Source organism: Anomalospiza imberbis, chromosome 2, assembly GCF_031753505.1.
Source record: "Anomalospiza imberbis isolate Cuckoo-Finch-1a 21T00152 chromosome 2, ASM3175350v1, whole genome shotgun sequence".
NCBI lineage: Eukaryota > Metazoa > Chordata > Aves > Passeriformes > Viduidae > Anomalospiza > Anomalospiza imberbis.
In genome coordinates, this window is record NC_089682.1 from 15,355,655 (window position 1) to 15,372,355 (window position 16,701).

The following is a 16,701-nucleotide window of genomic DNA, read 5'->3' on the forward strand; positions in this document are numbered from 1 at the left end:
GTCAGTTTCTAATATGTGTGTTATTTACAGCATGTGTAATATATATTATATCTTATACTAATTTTGAACAGAAGGTACTGGGGATTTAGACCACTTTGACCTAGTAGAGTCATCAGTTAAAATTTTAAGCAAATCAATTTGAATTTTTAAAAAGTTATTTTAATATAAAAATCAGTTGCACATTAAGAATATTCATTAATTGATAATGTTATTTTGGTAGCAGTTGCACAGGAACAGCATTCAGTTTACTGATGGATATGAAGTAAAGGAAGATATTGGAGTTGGCTCTTATTCTGTCTGCAAGAGATGTGTTCATAAAGCTTCAAACATGGAATATGCTGTAAAGGTAATTACTTTGTTATAAGCAACACTTTCCACATTTTAGCATTGGGCATCTTTTATTTGCTGTAGAGAAACAGAGATTAAGATTAATTTTTTTAATATAAAAATATTTTATATGCAGCTGCAAAAGTAAATTCATAAATTCTCAAATGGGTAAGGAGTTCATAACAGTCTTCAGTCTGGTATAACTTCCAGAATAAACTTCAACTCTGTTTTGGCTTCCTCGTGTTCAGCAAGGTTTTTAATGTAGTTTTTGTTATTCTATAGGGCTTTTTAGCACTTCTATGAAGGCATTAAGTTCTCAGTTGAAATCAGTAGATTTCCCAGAACTGCAATGATAAGGTTTTTTGTCTTTCTGTGTAATAACCTGGGTCCAAATGGTTACTATAAGAGCAAGAGAATGGATTAGCAGACTTTATAAGCGGGGGGGAAAAAAAAGCAGTCTTTAAATTGTATTCTATGAGGCAGTTCTCTTTTTGAATTGTTGAACAGCTTACTACTTAACTATGTAAAATACAAAGGCGAATTCATTATGTAGATTGCCTCCTCAAAACCTTCCAGTTTCAATCTGGTAGTTAAATTGTTTTTATTCTGATTCTGGCCAGGAAGAGATTTGACTCCTGTGCTTTCAAATTGAAGTAATTTCTTGAAACTGCAAGAAAGTCCTGGCATAGCTGGTAATTCCCTATCTAGCTATGACATTTGTTATAAAGAGTCACTTGCTTTTCTGTTGCCTCTCTTAGGGCATTTTTTTCCTCAAGGAATCTTGAAAAAAACAATAAGATAAGTGTCTGATGTGTTAGCAGGGGATGGGTAGCAGTATGGGCATAAGGATGAAGGGGTAACACAACAATGGAAGAGACATTATAAATTCTGCAGTTCAGGAGAGGAAAAAAGTGAGAAGAACAAGAATACATTTAAGTAGGGCAAACTGTTATTTTGCTTGCTTGAACAAGGTGAACTTTACAGCCAGAGAGTCAAAAGGACTTTTGTAATGAATGTGTGTTTGAATTAACCCTGAGAAATGTTTACTTTTTCTATTTTTTTTATTCTCTTTCTCTCCTGCTTTCTTTTGCTGCACCAAATATTTATTTGAGATTAGCATTGTGAAAATCAATTCATTAGCATCATCTGAACAATATCTTGTAGTAAATTAGGAACTTCTATTTTATTAAATAATGGATCACTGAAGTCTTACCTACTGAACAACCTTGCATTATTTATCACAAAGAGGTTAGGTCACTTATCTTCCAAAATAATTTTCAAAAGAGATTTTTTTCATTTTTCCCAATATTTTTTGCTTTGCCTTGGTATAATATTCCAATTTAACAGTCTTGGTTTTGGTTATAATCAATGCCTTTTGCAACAATGAATACTGCTTAACTGTGGATGCTAATAAGCATACCAAAGCCTTACACTACATCCACAAAAAGAACTGCGCCTATGCTCTTACAGATTATTGACAAGAGTAAAAGAGATCCAACAGAAGAGATTGAAATCCTGCTGCGCTATGGACAGCATCCAAATATTATTACCCTGAAAGATGTAAGTAGTCTTTTAAAGACATCCTTTAGTGTATTACAATTATGAATCATTTCTAATTTGAAAGACGAGAAGCTACATGTTTTAGATTTATGTTCATGCTTTCCAGTATTTAAAAATAAAACAATGCAGTTTATTCAATAGAGTCTAGTTTTTTACTGGCATGTCTTGAGTTTTCTTTTTAAGATGCATATATTGTGGTACAGTGTTATTGTAATGAGTCAAATAATTCATCCTTCAGAAATCCTAGCAGAAGAATAATTTATTTAATATTGGCTGTGTTTTTAAAGGACCAGGGATGTTTTTTGATTGTTTAGTTAACTTTAAATCTGATTTTCCCTACATTAATCAAAAGCAACTTTTATGTACATTATTATATAACAAAGGACTCACTGTTATCATAGTACCCAAAATAATTTTCATGGACAGTAGCAAGTATTACTCAGTAGTAGAAAAAAATCTTTCCATGTCCATAGTTTTCACTCTTTTTTACCCAGTATCTTTATCTGGCCTCTGTATGAACACTATCTAGGTATTTTTTCTTTGTATTATTTGCTCTGACCACGGAAACTCTTTGTCCATAAAAAGTGAGGAATAACATAAGCTGGGAGGTAGAGGGTTTTCATAGTGAACAGAATATTCTGATGACCTAACTGAAAAAGAAAATTGTCTCTGTCTCCTTGGTTATTCATTAGAGAGGATTAAAAATTAAAAAGGTGTATTCTTAATGACTTTCTTAGACTGCAGGGAAATATTCTGGTCCCCCAAACCAAACCTCAGGCAAAACAGCAAACCATTTCCAGGAAGCTGAGCTCAGCTGAAAGGAGATTGTCAGACATGTTGAAGTCATTAAAACAACAGCTCATAAATACGTGGAGATGAGCACTAGATAACTGCATTAAGTTGATCTACTGTAATCTGTCTTCACTTGATTGATATCATACTGTTTGGCCCTTTTTTGGACAGAGAAAATAAGGTAGATCTTTAGGGGAGCCCACTAGGGAGCTTATCTTACTGTAAGCAAGATACCACAATTCCAGTCCCACTTTCTGTTCTGTTTCATATGGTTGGACAGTAAAACTACTTGAAAGGAGCTGTGCTGAACAGAACCTGCATCAGCATTCATGGTGCTTTTAGTGCTGCATGCTGGGCTCATGTGTTACTTTAATTCATAACACAGTTTATGTTGTTTAATCAGGAAGACAAACATGAGAATGTGAGCACCTAACCTGAACTTAAGCATGATGAATATTTTACATTGAGAACAGAAATCCAGGCAGTCTTAAACAGCTGCAATATATGCTGAATTATTTCACATTGTAATTAATCTTTTATCATCACCCATCATCTTCCAGCAGGAACCATCTTTCATGCACAACAACAGCAGTAGACAAATAGAAGACTACCAAAAAAAAACCCTTAAGCCCACAAAGGGAGAAAGGCTGTAGTTCTCACTCACTCCTGCTTCAGATCAGTTCCCAAAGTAGAAATTATGGAAGGATGTCCAGTATAAGAAGAGATATAGAATTCATATGTAATAGAATCTTGTATAAATCTGTGAGAATTTGACATTAGGTTTTTCTTGTCCTAATACAGACCCGTGGGGCAGATTGCTTGCATATCTCACATTACAGTGGTGTGCTATTACAGCTTTCAGAGAAGATAAGGAGTAATTTGCTTTCGTGTCTCAAACTCTAGAACACCACTGTGCACCAAACTCTAGAGTACTATTGTAAAAATAAAATTCATTGTTGATTTGCTCAATTTCTCATTTAGTTCCACATCAAAACTTCAATGTTTCTAATCTGAAGTGCCGAAATAAAATATTTCAGCATTTAAGTACTTGTTTTAAAAATTACTATTCTGCAAGAAATAATGTCTATCTTTCTTCTATTTCAAGAAGAAATGCAGTAATATTTGAATTTTGCTTAAGATGGAAGTTTTCATTCTTGCTCAGCCTTTTTATGTAATTTAATTCTGAAGGTGTTTGGATTGAAACAATGGATATTCAAGAGACCAAATTTTTTCTGCTGTGCACAGTCCTCTGGGGGTTTTCCTTCAGATTGTTATCAGTGGTCTTTTTCAGTTACTCAGTATATAAACAAAAGCAGCTATATTGTGCTAATTCAGATAGCCTTCTTATCCAATATCCTGCCTCTGACAGAGGCCCTTAGTGGATGCCTAGGAAACAGTGTAAGAAGGGAGGAAGCACACAGCTTCCAACAAAACATTACCTAGAAACTTCCTGTGCCAGACCATTATAAGTATTTTACCCTTTTTATGTAATACTGTTCTGTAACAGAACTTTTGTCCTGCTTTGAGTTATTTAAAGCATTGCCTGAAGAATCTTTTCAGAAACATTTTAGAACCCTGAATACAAGATACCCAGTCTCCCTTTCCAAGTGCTTGTTTATGATTTCAAAATAACCTCATAATATGTCTGTAAAATCTTACTTCCCTTGGCAAAACCCTTGATTTCTTTCTCCATTGCATTATGTATTATGCATTATGTTCATATGCCTACATCTGTTTCTCACTATAGTTTCTTCCACTTCACCTTGTAGAGAAAACATACTGACTGACCTGTGGCTTGTGCTCAGTTAATTTTAAAAAATAGTGTCACGTTTGTGATCTTAGCATGATACTGTGCATCTGCGAAGAAACTTCATCAGTTTTTATTCAAAAACAACTTGAGTTGGTAATGCCGTTAGAGGAATTGGTGCAAGGGGAATGGTTCGTTTGGGATGAGTTATCTCTGGGGTTTTTTGGCTGGCAGACAGGACCAGCAGGTAAAATAGGAACCAAATGCAAATTTTGCTTGAATTCTGCAATCCTGAGATGTGTATTCTCTGTCATGTCAAATGAAATAAGCTGATCTCATGTTATACCAGGATTAGAGGAAGCATGCCTATTTAAAAAAAATCCTGTTTAGAATCTAGAATTAGATAATTCTGCTTTTGCATACTGTGTAATATTTAAAATCTTAATACAAACACATTCAGGTGCTCAGTCATTTATATTTCATTGGGGGAAAAATTTCTGTTAAATGAGAATACAGAAACCCATCATGTCTTCATGTCCTTAAGATCAAGAGCTTGTAAGGCCCACAGAATTATTTAACATTCTTTTTTTTTTAATTTGGTGAGAAAATAAATCCTTTAAGTATTGTTAGGAGAACAGAAATTTTGATGCTTACAACTTCATTGGCAACTTTTTCCTAGGCAGCTTAAGACCAGGGAATTGGTATGAAAACCTTTTTTTTTTTATTATATTCTGTTACTTAGCTGGTCTATTCCTAAATTTATTTTTCTATAATTTTGGTAATTGTTTCTACTTAAACACAAGTTATTTTTTATTTCACACATTTTACTGAAAATAACAATTGTGACATCACCATAAAAGTAGGTTGAAATTATTAAAGGGAACAGTTTGTACAAGATTTCACTAAAGCAAGAATTGTTTCTGGATTAAGTTGGAACTCCCAAGTCAGGTTGGATGGGGCTTTGAGCAACCTGATCTGGTAAAAAATGTCCCTGCCTATGGAGGAGGGATGGGACTAGATGATCTTTAAGGGCTTTTTTCAACCTAAGCCATTCTAGGATTCTCTGGAAATGCAACTGAAATGAAATGCTGAAGTGTAAGTATCTTAAAAATGTGCTTTGGTATCACTCAGTCTGTAGTGCCCTCTGGTGAAAATGTAAAGAATTCTCAAATGCTTCCCTGGACAATAAAATCCATGCAAAAATTAAGCTATTTTCCATGACTAGAAGTAAGGGATAAAATATGCATATTTTAATGCTTTTAGACTTTGGCATAGGCTTTATGTGCAGAGTAATGTATAAGTTTTAGGTTTTTATCATAGCAACTTTGTATGCACTGTTCATAGAGGCCATTTGAGATAAACTTAGATTAATTTTTTCCTTTTTTTTGTCTGATTGTTGGAATTATCTCTGTTTATATTTTTAATTTGGTGCAGTAATTGCTGCTTGAATTAGCTCTGGTTTTGCCTTAATTCGAGTAGTTTCCATTTTTACTACTTCATTTCTCATGTCTGATTTCCTTTGTTTTAGTGAACCTGTGTTAGGGAAACTACCTGTTATTTATCCTTTTATCTTTAAACACCTTCATGCCAGTATTTCTATGTTATTTTGGTTTGGCATTGCCTTTTTGTAAAGGTTTTATGTTCGATTCTGAAGATGAACAACGTTTGGATAGTGTATGGGTTATGAAATACGGGGAAAACAATTGAAGAAAACAGCTTGTGGACACACCTGCGCTATGTGTTTCACAGGAAGATAGCAGAGAATAAATATTTTGAAGTTTAAATTTTTATGTACTTTTTGCAGGTGTATGATGATGGAAAATATGTGTATGTAGTAACAGAACTTATGAAAGGAGGAGAACTGCTGGATAAAATTCTTAGACAAAAATTTTTCTCGGAACGAGAAGCTAGTGCTGTTCTGTTTACAATAACAAAAACGGTTGAATATCTCCACACACAGGGGGTAAGTTTCCATCTCACACAAAATGTTTTTAGCTATTGATATTCTTCTCTTTCAGAAGCATAAACTTGTATCTTGATACATTGTTCTGTGTGGTAAGTAGTTTTTGGTAAACAATTACATTGCATCAGGAATTTGTGTTGAAATCAAAACTTTCCTTATCAGCTCTGTATGTGTTCAGATAACTGAGATGATGCAACTGTTCCTGTTGTTCTTTGTGCAGTCTGTCAGCAGTTCTGTGGAATATGCAGCTAATTACTAACAGAGAGGATATGAGGGGAAGAAAGTCCAGGAAGAAGTGCTCGGACCAATGTTGTTGCATAGCCATGGGACCTAATGTCATTTCAATCTTGTCCTGTGATATACCCTGAAAATTTATTTTCCACCTGTCATACTTGTAATTCCTTTGATTTCTTGGTTTTGAAGAACACGGTTTATGACTTGTAACTCCTGTGCTATAGGGTCAGGAACTTGTAGGAGACAGAAAATTAACACTTTGGGAAATGCATTTGGAGACAGGAAGTAATTCAAATATAGAGAAGGACAGAGTGATAGTTGCATGACAAGAAAGACAAGTTGTGTTGCATTTTTAAGTAAACAAGAAAAAGGGCATGGAGAAAAGGCAGAAGATAAGGGTGCAAGGAAAAAGTCAAGCTGCTAATACATGATGTTGTTACCCAAGAAAAGATGCTTTTTGGAACATATAGTACCCAAATTATTTTAAATAACAAATAACAATTCAATACACACTGTTGTGGCTGGAAGCTATTATTTCGAAAACTTATGATCAAAGTTATCTGGTATCTCATTCTGTGATTCATCACTCCAGTCACTTTCTCATGTGTGTGGTTTTCTGAGCCTGTGTGCACAGATTATAGTCCTTGACCAGCAGCACCCATGGGAATTATGATCAAACCTTGATACCTTTTGTATGAAAATACAGATAATAGAGTAACAAATCATAACATGGTTTATTCTTGCCACATGTGGATAAAAGAGGCCCAGAGTCCTTGCATCAAGGGATTTTAGGGGTTTGAATTTCTTTACTGTTGATTTCCTTAAATATTGGCATTTTAACTTGTATTAGACCACATGCACTTTGGAATGTTTGCTTTTGTAAATTTTCAAGTCTTACATTAAGTACACCTCCACAGGAAAGCTGGCCATATATGTAAATAGTGGGCACTTAAGTAGCCTTATTCTTTTTTGGAGGAGTCCCTCATATCTTCAGTGGATTTTCCTGTTGAAACTCCTTTGGACACTGGAGGAGGTTATTTGAATATAGTATTAGGTAATACCTGGTTTGACAGTCTCTGCATCTGTGTGCAGTCTCCACAACCCTTCCCAGGAAGAGTTTCCTCATGGACATCCGTAAGATATTTCTGAACTGAGAAACTAGCTAAGCAAGGAATGAAATCCTCAGGATAAGTAGTGCTTCCAACGCTCATCCAAAGCATTCTAAAAGTATGAGGGCCAACATACCGTGATTAAGGATTGGCACAAGAGACATCATAAAACAAATAAACAAGAAGTGTCATGTCCTCTTGGAGCAGCAGACTTGTGAATGCTGATAGGTAATTGAGACTGCTGGTCAAAAGCACAATGCTAAGAAATAAAGAACTGAAAGTTCCTGCCCATTATTTTTTTCTTTTCTGTTGCTCTAAAATAAAATGTTATTTCTACACAAAATAGAAATATTTTGCAATCTCTTCCATTTAAATTTAACCACAAAAAACTGTGTTTAACAAAACACACAGCACAACCAGGAAGATAAAGGCCCTCATGTTCTGCTTCAATATTTAAAGGACACTTAGATCCACTCTGCTGTTTTACAGTGGTATATACCCTCTTCTTCACAGAGAGCCAAGTCTCTGGAGGCTGTAGGCTAACTAGTCTTGTGAAGAAAATACATCAGGTCATCTGATTTCAAAGACTGTCATTGTGCATTCCAGGTTTTGTTAAGGCTTGTTATAACATAGCTTCAAATTCTGCCAGAACATTGGCAGCTTCTCCAGTATTGTCAAACATTTTACATGTCAAGCCCCTGCAAAAGCAGACACTTGGGAACCAGTACAGGCTTTTTTTGGTACTTGGAGAATACCTCTTTGATACTTTGGGGGTTTTCATCTTATTATTATTAAAATTCCTTCTTAATCAGGCTTTAAGTGTTTTTCTGAAATTAATTCAGATTGAATGATGAGAATGGAATACAGTTACTCCAGCAGTAAATAGTCTGTGGTTACATAGCAAGGTGGTACATCAGTAGATATGGGCACTCCTGACTCCAAAAGATACTAGAAACCAAAGGTTCTGATTTAAAGAGCCTGTTAGTTATGCATGTTAAAAGGAAATAATGATTCAACCATTAGAAGAGACATCTGGAACTGTCTGTACAAATAAATTAGGGTGGCGGGGATGTCTGGAGGAGATTTTATAGTTAAGAGTTTCCAAGTTAGAATTGTCATGCTCCAGACACCACAGAGCATCAAAACACTGCAGCTGATGGTGGAAGCTGGAATTCTGGAAACTGGGCATGCAGATGGGAGACTTAAAATTAAGTAGCGGAATTGCCAATTAAAATAAAAAGCTTTTCATATGTTTAGCTTATTGTATTTAATGGTTTCTTTTTTTTTTTTTTTTTAGGTTGTTCACAGAGACCTGAAGCCTAGCAATATTCTTTATGTTGATGAATCTGGTAATCCAGAATCAATTAGAATTTGTGACTTCGGCTTTGCAAAACAACTGCGAGCAGAAAATGGTCTTCTGATGACTCCATGCTACACAGCAAATTTTGTTGCACCAGAGGTAAAACCCAGGATAGTTTATATGCCTTGATATATTTTACTGTGATTTTTTTGCTAGATAGATTTTTTTTTGTTCTTGTGCAACTAGTAGAATCACTCTGTAAACAGTAAAAATATGAAATTTTACCATTTTTACAGCATAATCAAAGCATTTCCAAGCATTTTTTTTCATTTATCTCCCTCAGGTTTTAAAGAGGCAAGGTTATGATGCTGCATGTGACATATGGAGCCTTGGTGTTCTACTTTATACCATGCTCACTGGGTAAGGGATTATCATTTGCTTTGCTGTAGAATACCAAACCATTGCAAACAAATCCAGTAATAAATGTAGGCCCACTGTTGCAGATGTTTCTGTCAAAGCACTGATTAATCTCAACTTCAGGGTTGAGAATATGCTTTGCTTTTAGTAAAATCCAAGTTTTCAGGGGCTGGTGTGAAAAATTCTTTGCTTCTAATGTCTCCTCTATTTTAGGGCTTTAATTTCTGCTTAAAGGTGACTTTGCACTAAGAATTTATTGTTTCATGTGAAAATTAAAAGATAGATAAAGCAGCATATATATTGAAGAAAATATATCTTGCAAATATAATTGCAATGCATTAAAGCATGTTTCTGTGCAAAATCCAGCCACTGAATGTTTGAAGTGATTCAATTAAATAATAAAAATGCAACAGAAAGGCATTTGTGTATGTAACAGAAATGAATTGTGTAAAAGATGATAAGGAATTTAGTACTAGAAGTTCAAAATCTATTTAGCAGATGCAATAGCAACTATCTTTTTATGCTAGGTTATTCAGGTTGCCACTTTGGTCAAGAGTTAACATCATCAAAGATTTTTGTATTTTAAAATAAATAAGCAACAAACATAGTTGGTTTTAAGTGTATCTCTTTTTTAGTTGGGGGCATTCTAATAGCAGCAAGAGTATACAGTCAAGCAAGGAAAACTGGTGCACCTTTCTTCCTCTGGCATTAAACCAGCATTTATTCTTTCTCAGACATTTAGATTTACAACAGAATGGATTGGTTTAGTACCTCACTAGAATATGAAAGCTTAAGGAATACTTTATGTAATTCAGGAATCACCAGTATTTGAACTGCTACAGGAAAAATCTGCTTTTCAGACCAGATACAGAGGAAATAGATGCAATAAGAACAGATCTATAGTCAGTGCCATGTATTTTCATGTGTTAAGAATAAATTCTTTTTACATCTGTTTGACTATTTGTTACCTATTTACAATACTTACTGAGACCCAGGTTATGGAAGTTGCTAACATTGAATTTGTTTGGTTAAATAGCTACACTCCTTTTGCAAATGGTCCTGATGATACCCCAGAGGAGATTTTAGCCCGAATAGGAAGTGGAAAGTTCTCCCTCAGCGGTGGTTATTGGAACACTGTTTCAGACACAGCTAAGGCAAGTATATTTGCTTTGTCTCTTGGGATGGATTGCAATGTAACGTTGCTTTGTCTCAGGGATGGATTGCAATGTAACGTTGTTGATTATAATGTATATGTTATATCATAGATGATTGGCTAAGTTCCACCCATTGTTATATTAAAATAGTGATCTAATCCCTTATGTGCCTAGAATTTTGTTTCCTGTTTTTGATCAGTTCATGTTTCAGCAGTCACTTGCATGTAGGAGGAAAGAACAGGTGTGACTTACACTGTAGCAGTTAACAGCTGTCCTTAGAAATATAGTGTGTTTTATCAGTATTCACACATACAGTTATCCGTGGTGAGAAGTGCTTTGATAAAGCTTCATGTGGAAGCATGACATTCAGAAATCATACAGGTAGTCTAAATCATGATAATGAAAACCAATGAAGAATTACATTTTTGAGAATTCTGTTTTTGACAGCAAATACACTATGAACCTCAGTGTGCAAGATCCCTTATGGCCCTTCTATATGGATGCTTAAAATGCTAAAATTTTCCACATTAAATTGGATACCACACTTCTGTGTTACCAAATGTCTATTAAGTCACATAATTAAAAGATAAACTGTTAGCATTGCTGGGTGGTTTTTCATTTGTCTTAAACTGACATTATGAACATATTTTTATACCTCTACAATCCTTTATAGTTTTGAACTATTAATATGTTTTAAAGTTGAATTTCTGGTGTTTTTTCCATTGACCTTCATTGACAGGACCTTGTTTCAAAAATGCTTCATGTTGACCCTCATCAAAGACTGACTGCAGCCCAAGTTCTCAGTCACCCCTGGATAGTTCACTGTGACCAGTTGCCTCAATACCAGCTGAACAGGCAGGATGCTCCCCATTTAGTGAAGGTAAGTAGATTTTTTTTTCAGCTTGCTGTTTGGCCAAAATTAGTGTAAACAAAAGGGGTTTCGTTTTTAAGGTTGGGGGTAGCAGGTGTATCTTCAAAATACTGTGAAAAAGTTGTTACAGCTGGTTGTTGCACAAAGCCATAAAATGAATTTGTAATGTAATAGGATTTAATGTGAAACCACTTACAGGTGATAAATCTAATACATTTGAAAAAAAAAAACTTTCTTGTGTTTGAAATCTATTGGGTTTACTTACACTGGAAGGTTTAAGTGCTTTTAGAAACCAATGTAAATCATTCTTCTCCAAGTGAAAAATGTCAGGTGACTATAGGGGAGTTGTAAAATCATTTGCTAACTTTACAGTTTCAGAGGAGGGTACTAGGCAGTAACTGAAGGAAAACAGCATACTTTGTGATCACGGTAAAAGCTGAAGAGAAGTCAGAAGGGCAGTGTTAATTACTATGGTATCACACTTCTGCAACTCTGTCTGAAACAACCTGGAACTCTTTCACTTTGAACAAGCAGAGGAAAATCAAAAATAATTGAATTCTACTTCTTTGTATTCAATCTTGTTTTCAGTCCTACTTTCAAGAATCTCTTGTGCAACATAAAAGGGATCTGAAAAATATAATTAACACTCTGAATCAGTTATTAGAAAGTTCTAGCATCCAAAACACAACTGGGAAGTGGGGGAGTTCTGATCCCACAGCTCACAAGTTTCTAAGTTTTTTAAATGTATTTTATGTGCTGAAAAATGTGTGTGATTTTTAAATATTTTGTTCAAAACTAAAATGGTTATGTAAGTGATAAGCAGAGACAGTCTACCAATGGGATTTCATTCCCCAGCTCTTTCACACAACATAGTGATAGAACTTAATTTGGCAACCTAGCTTATACCTTCTGGGTTTGACTAAGCAATGTAAAACTATTTATTACCCTAAAAACACTCACTTGTAACACTGCTAGAACTTGAGTAATGCAGTAGTATGTTTCTGTTTTGTAGATGAAAATAGGCTGAAAGGTGCAACTTGTTCAGAGTTTCTGGCATTTAGCACTGCTGTAGTGTGTGCATCAGTCACAACCTCCTCTTACTGTTCTTTTCCCTTCTACCCCACAGGGTGCAATGGCAGCAACTTACTCTGCTTTGAATCGTAACCAGTCACCAGTTTTGGAGCCAGTTGGCCGTTCTACTCTTGCTCAGAGGAGAGGTATTAAAAAAATTACCTCAACAGCCCTGTGAAATGACCTCAACCAGACACTTGGTACCACAGCATAAGATGATAGCACAAATCATGGCGACAGGTAGCACATATCTGACAGATACCTGCAAGCACACTCTGTCCCAGCTGGTACCTATAATGCTGCTGCTCCTGCTGCTGCTACTGCTTTCATCTACTCTCGCTTTAAACTGTTGATGGCAAGTTACTGATCTTACTGGAGCTGCAAATGGAGTGACAAGTGGAAACAATGAAAATTACCATGTTCGCCACTGAGTAAACCAGAAGAATTACAAATGCCACCTCTGTCAAAAATACACTGAATAAAGCACTCTGCACCACATAGCATTATTTTTATAAGGAATATTTTTTTTGTCCCCTAAAATATTCTTTGTTACAGGTCGAGATGGACAGTTTTATGTTAAGCACTTAGCTTAAACAATCTGTTTATATTAGCACTATACATTGTGCCATCCAACATTTTGTATGTTTTTGTAAACAGTTCACAAGCAGTACATTTCTGTGCTGTTTTCTTTAATGTATACATGCCTTGTTTTACTTAGATATTATTAATCATTATGACAAGTAAGTCTGATTAAACAGTTCACCTGGATTAATCAGTATTGTTTGACAGCTCTAAAAGAAGCCTGACTGTTAAACAGCTATTGAATGTAATACTATGGATAAGTAGTTTTCCTTGCCTATGTCTTTTCTACATTTCTGTGTTTTTGATGCCACATGTCATGTTAGGAAATTTAAGCAGTGAATCTCTCACTATACTATATATCTTATAGGTAATGTAACCCAGAGAAAAGATAACTTGCTCCATATCTCACTGTCTTTGTTACCCCTCCCCTCCCTTTTAGTCTCTCCCATCTAATCTCTGGACTCAGGAATTATTGCTAAATACTTTCTGATAGAGGACATTTCTATATGGTTTATTCTTATAATCCATTGTTAATATTTTATCTGTATTCTATGACTTTTGTTTAAGCTGCAAAGGAATTGTTCAGTGAATGAATGTTGGCATTACAGAAGAAAGGCAGCATTTGAAGATAAAGCAAAACATATTGGTCGCTAATAAGCAGCAGCCTGCAAAGAGTAGGTGTAAACTGCATTCATTGCAGTTGCAAAACTGATGGATCTAATATTCTGTCAGTTACTTTCTGATAATTTTAATTAACACTGGAATGTGTTTGAATACAGTGAGTGTTCCATTCCACCAAAATTATAGGCTATGTAAAGTCCTTTCAGATATGAAATTACTATTGGGAATTCTAGCGTTAATAAAATATGGATGTGGGTGAATGGCTGTTGGTGAACAATGCAATTTTGTGTTTTGCATAAGAAGGTATTTTCTTGGCTTAGTGGTATTAACTTTCTTTTATGGTGCTTAATTGGCTTATTTCCCTGAAACCATCAGTGGTTTGTTGATAGGAACAATCATCTTTATGACACCACAGATTTGTTCTGGATGGGAGCATATCTTCCGCCAGAATTTCTGAGTTCCTTGGGGAAGCTTCCTTTGCTAGATCTGCAAAGGATCCCACTTTTGTTGCCCTTAAAATTTTGCTAAATATTTAATCCATTATAGAATTGTGAAGAAATAGGTTTTATAAACAAGGATTCTTAAATTAGCCTAGCTCTGAGAAATTTGAAAACATAGCTTTTCCCAAGCAAACAGTATCTTTCCCTTACTTGGTGCTCAAGCATAGAAGTTCCCTTTAACTGTACAGATGCATCTACCCTTCCTTCAAGAAACATTTTTAAGTAGAGGCAGAAAAAGGCAATCTTATTTTTTTTACAGTGTCAGCAGTTCCAGAGGCATTTAGTAAAACCTCACCTCTCAAAAAAAAAAAAAGTGTTTTTCAGCTCTGTGAGCAATTTTAAATCAGGCTTCTCAAAATCTGGAAACTGTACTTTCTGGTGGCTTTTAAGGTGTTAATTAGAAGATTGCCATATCTAGTCAACCAAATTATTTAAATGCTGTTGAAATAAAAGAATGGCAGTACTTGCCAGTGTGTCAGTAATAACATTTCACTTCAGGAAGGAGTTCCTACTGTGTTCAGTGTGTGTATAGAGGTACCTGGCAAAGAACAGACCAAAAAGAGGAAGTGTTAAGCTGCCTCACTATTGGCAATATCCACATTAAAATAATATAAAAATACTTTCAGTAGTTTTATTGTAGCCTTATTTTGTGGTCCTCAAACTCATTAGCCAAATAGTGAAGCAAAGTTAACTCCTGCATCTTATATATCTACACTCTCAAGTGAGCTGTTAATTTAGTCTAGGCTTTACAAATGTTGCTATTAAGTCATGTATATATATCAGCAAAGGATGAACATTTTAAATTGTAGCAAAACAGGAAAATTCAGCACACCTAAGGTGAATGGATTGAAGTCTAGATCCACTATATTTTTAAGTTACTTTCTAAACCAAGGTATAAAGGACCTGCCTAATCAGGGAGGTGTATTTTACAGCCAGGCATGGTTTATGTACCTTACTTCCTGGTTTGGATCCATGTTCATGACTTCCACTTTTTTTTTATGTTTTTATAGCTGCAGTTGTTATAACCTGTAAAGAAATCCACATAATGCTTCTCTGAGTCTCAGCACTTTTCTGTTAGAATGTGAGTTTATGACACACTGTGTAAATGCATTGCTGGACTGCTGCTTGGTCTGCAAAGCATTAGCAAGTGACTCAGAGAGTCATAGAGGATAAAAAAAGAGAATGCAGATACAGGTGAATTTTTCTATGTGTTGACTATGGTTTGTTTTTAATTTTTTTAGTGTGAAATTACCATTTACTGTGCTTGAGAGCATGAGGGAACAGAGGGAAGAGTGAAGTTGCAATACTCATTAAATGCCATCTGTGTCCAGTAATGGCAAAGTTCTGTGTTCATAATCACTATAACATTGAGTAAAATTTAAAAGGAGTTTTTCAAGAAAATAGTTAAAACTTTCTTCTGAAGAGACAAGGCCATAAGAAAATAGATTTATATGTCTGGAGTTTTTTGTGTGTGTGTTTTGCTTTTGTAAATGTGGTGTTACCAACTAAAGCTGTGCTTTTCTATTACTGGAAGGACAGGATTCAAAGTGTGCTGGCCCTTAATAAGCAGCAATGGTTAATAGATGAATTTTCACTTATGAAAATGATGTAAATGATTAGCTTTATCTTGATACTCTTGACCTAATCAAAGGGAAGGTGTACTTATGAGGGATGTAATTATTTTGCAACCTAGTTGGGGGGGGAAGTATACTTAAACAATTTTTAAAAAATTGCAAAATCACAGATAAAATATTTTTCTACTATTCTATACAATCATACTTTATACTAGTTTTCTCAGCATGGCATGTAAGTGAGTCTAAGGTACTGTTCCAGGAAATCAGTGGTATTGTACCTTGTTCTAGACCATTACAATAGCATCTGTTAGATGCTTGGCACTGCTGTCATAGAACTGAAATGCTAGTTTAAAAAAAATAATTAATTGTACTGAATACTTTAAATGATTGTTTTATTCAGAGTCTGATCTAAGAGATGTTCCAATCATGCTATTAATGTGTAATTAAAACTGTTCCAGATGTAACTATGAACAGTTTTGGAAAGTATCATTGCTTGTTTTCCTGTCTAATGGCAGGTTTTGTAGTCTTCAAAAGAAATTGAAATTTCTACTATGAATAAACTTTCAAACATCTTAAAGGGTTGTTTTGTGTAAGCATTTGTTCTGACCAGTTACAAAATTCATTGCTTGTTCATCGCTAACACTAAACTACCTTCACAGCACACTGAGTGTGCTTTGCCAGCCAGAAAGGGTTTGTAAAAAGCAAGTGTCTCAACATTGCAGCACATTGAGGAAGGTAAACATGGAGGCAAAGGAAAAACTCCTGTTCAGCCGGTGCTTAGAGACCTGATCTAACATACAACAAGACCACAGTGCAAGGATACTGTATTTAAACACCCCATCAGATTCCAGTCAACTCTAAAGTACCGCTTCATGGGAG

At 35.1% G+C, this 16,701-nt stretch overlaps 1 protein-coding gene across 5 annotated transcripts in view; it reads left to right on the forward strand.

The window, feature by feature from the left end:
- Positions 1-16,399, forward strand: part of RPS6KA3 (ribosomal protein S6 kinase A3) — a 72,328-nt gene extending 55,929 nt beyond the window's left edge. For 4 of the 5 annotated variants that reach the window (XM_068179901.1, XM_068179903.1, XM_068179904.1 and 1 more), the window contains 8 exons: positions 221-346; positions 1,798-1,887; positions 6,231-6,389; positions 9,030-9,191; positions 9,376-9,452; positions 10,486-10,603; positions 11,343-11,483; positions 12,601-16,399. In XM_068179901.1, the coding sequence (XP_068036002.1) occupies positions 221-346; positions 1,798-1,887; positions 6,231-6,389; positions 9,030-9,191; positions 9,376-9,452; positions 10,486-10,603; positions 11,343-11,483; positions 12,601-12,723 (996 nt within the window). In that variant the 3' untranslated portion in view covers positions 12,724-16,399. The remainder of the gene's footprint in view (positions 1-220; positions 347-1,797; positions 1,888-6,230; positions 6,390-9,029; positions 9,192-9,375; positions 9,453-10,485; positions 10,604-11,342; positions 11,484-12,600) is intronic. The other variant, XM_068179902.1, reaches the window with a different exon arrangement.
- The last annotated feature ends 302 nt before the right edge of the window (positions 16,400-16,701 follow it).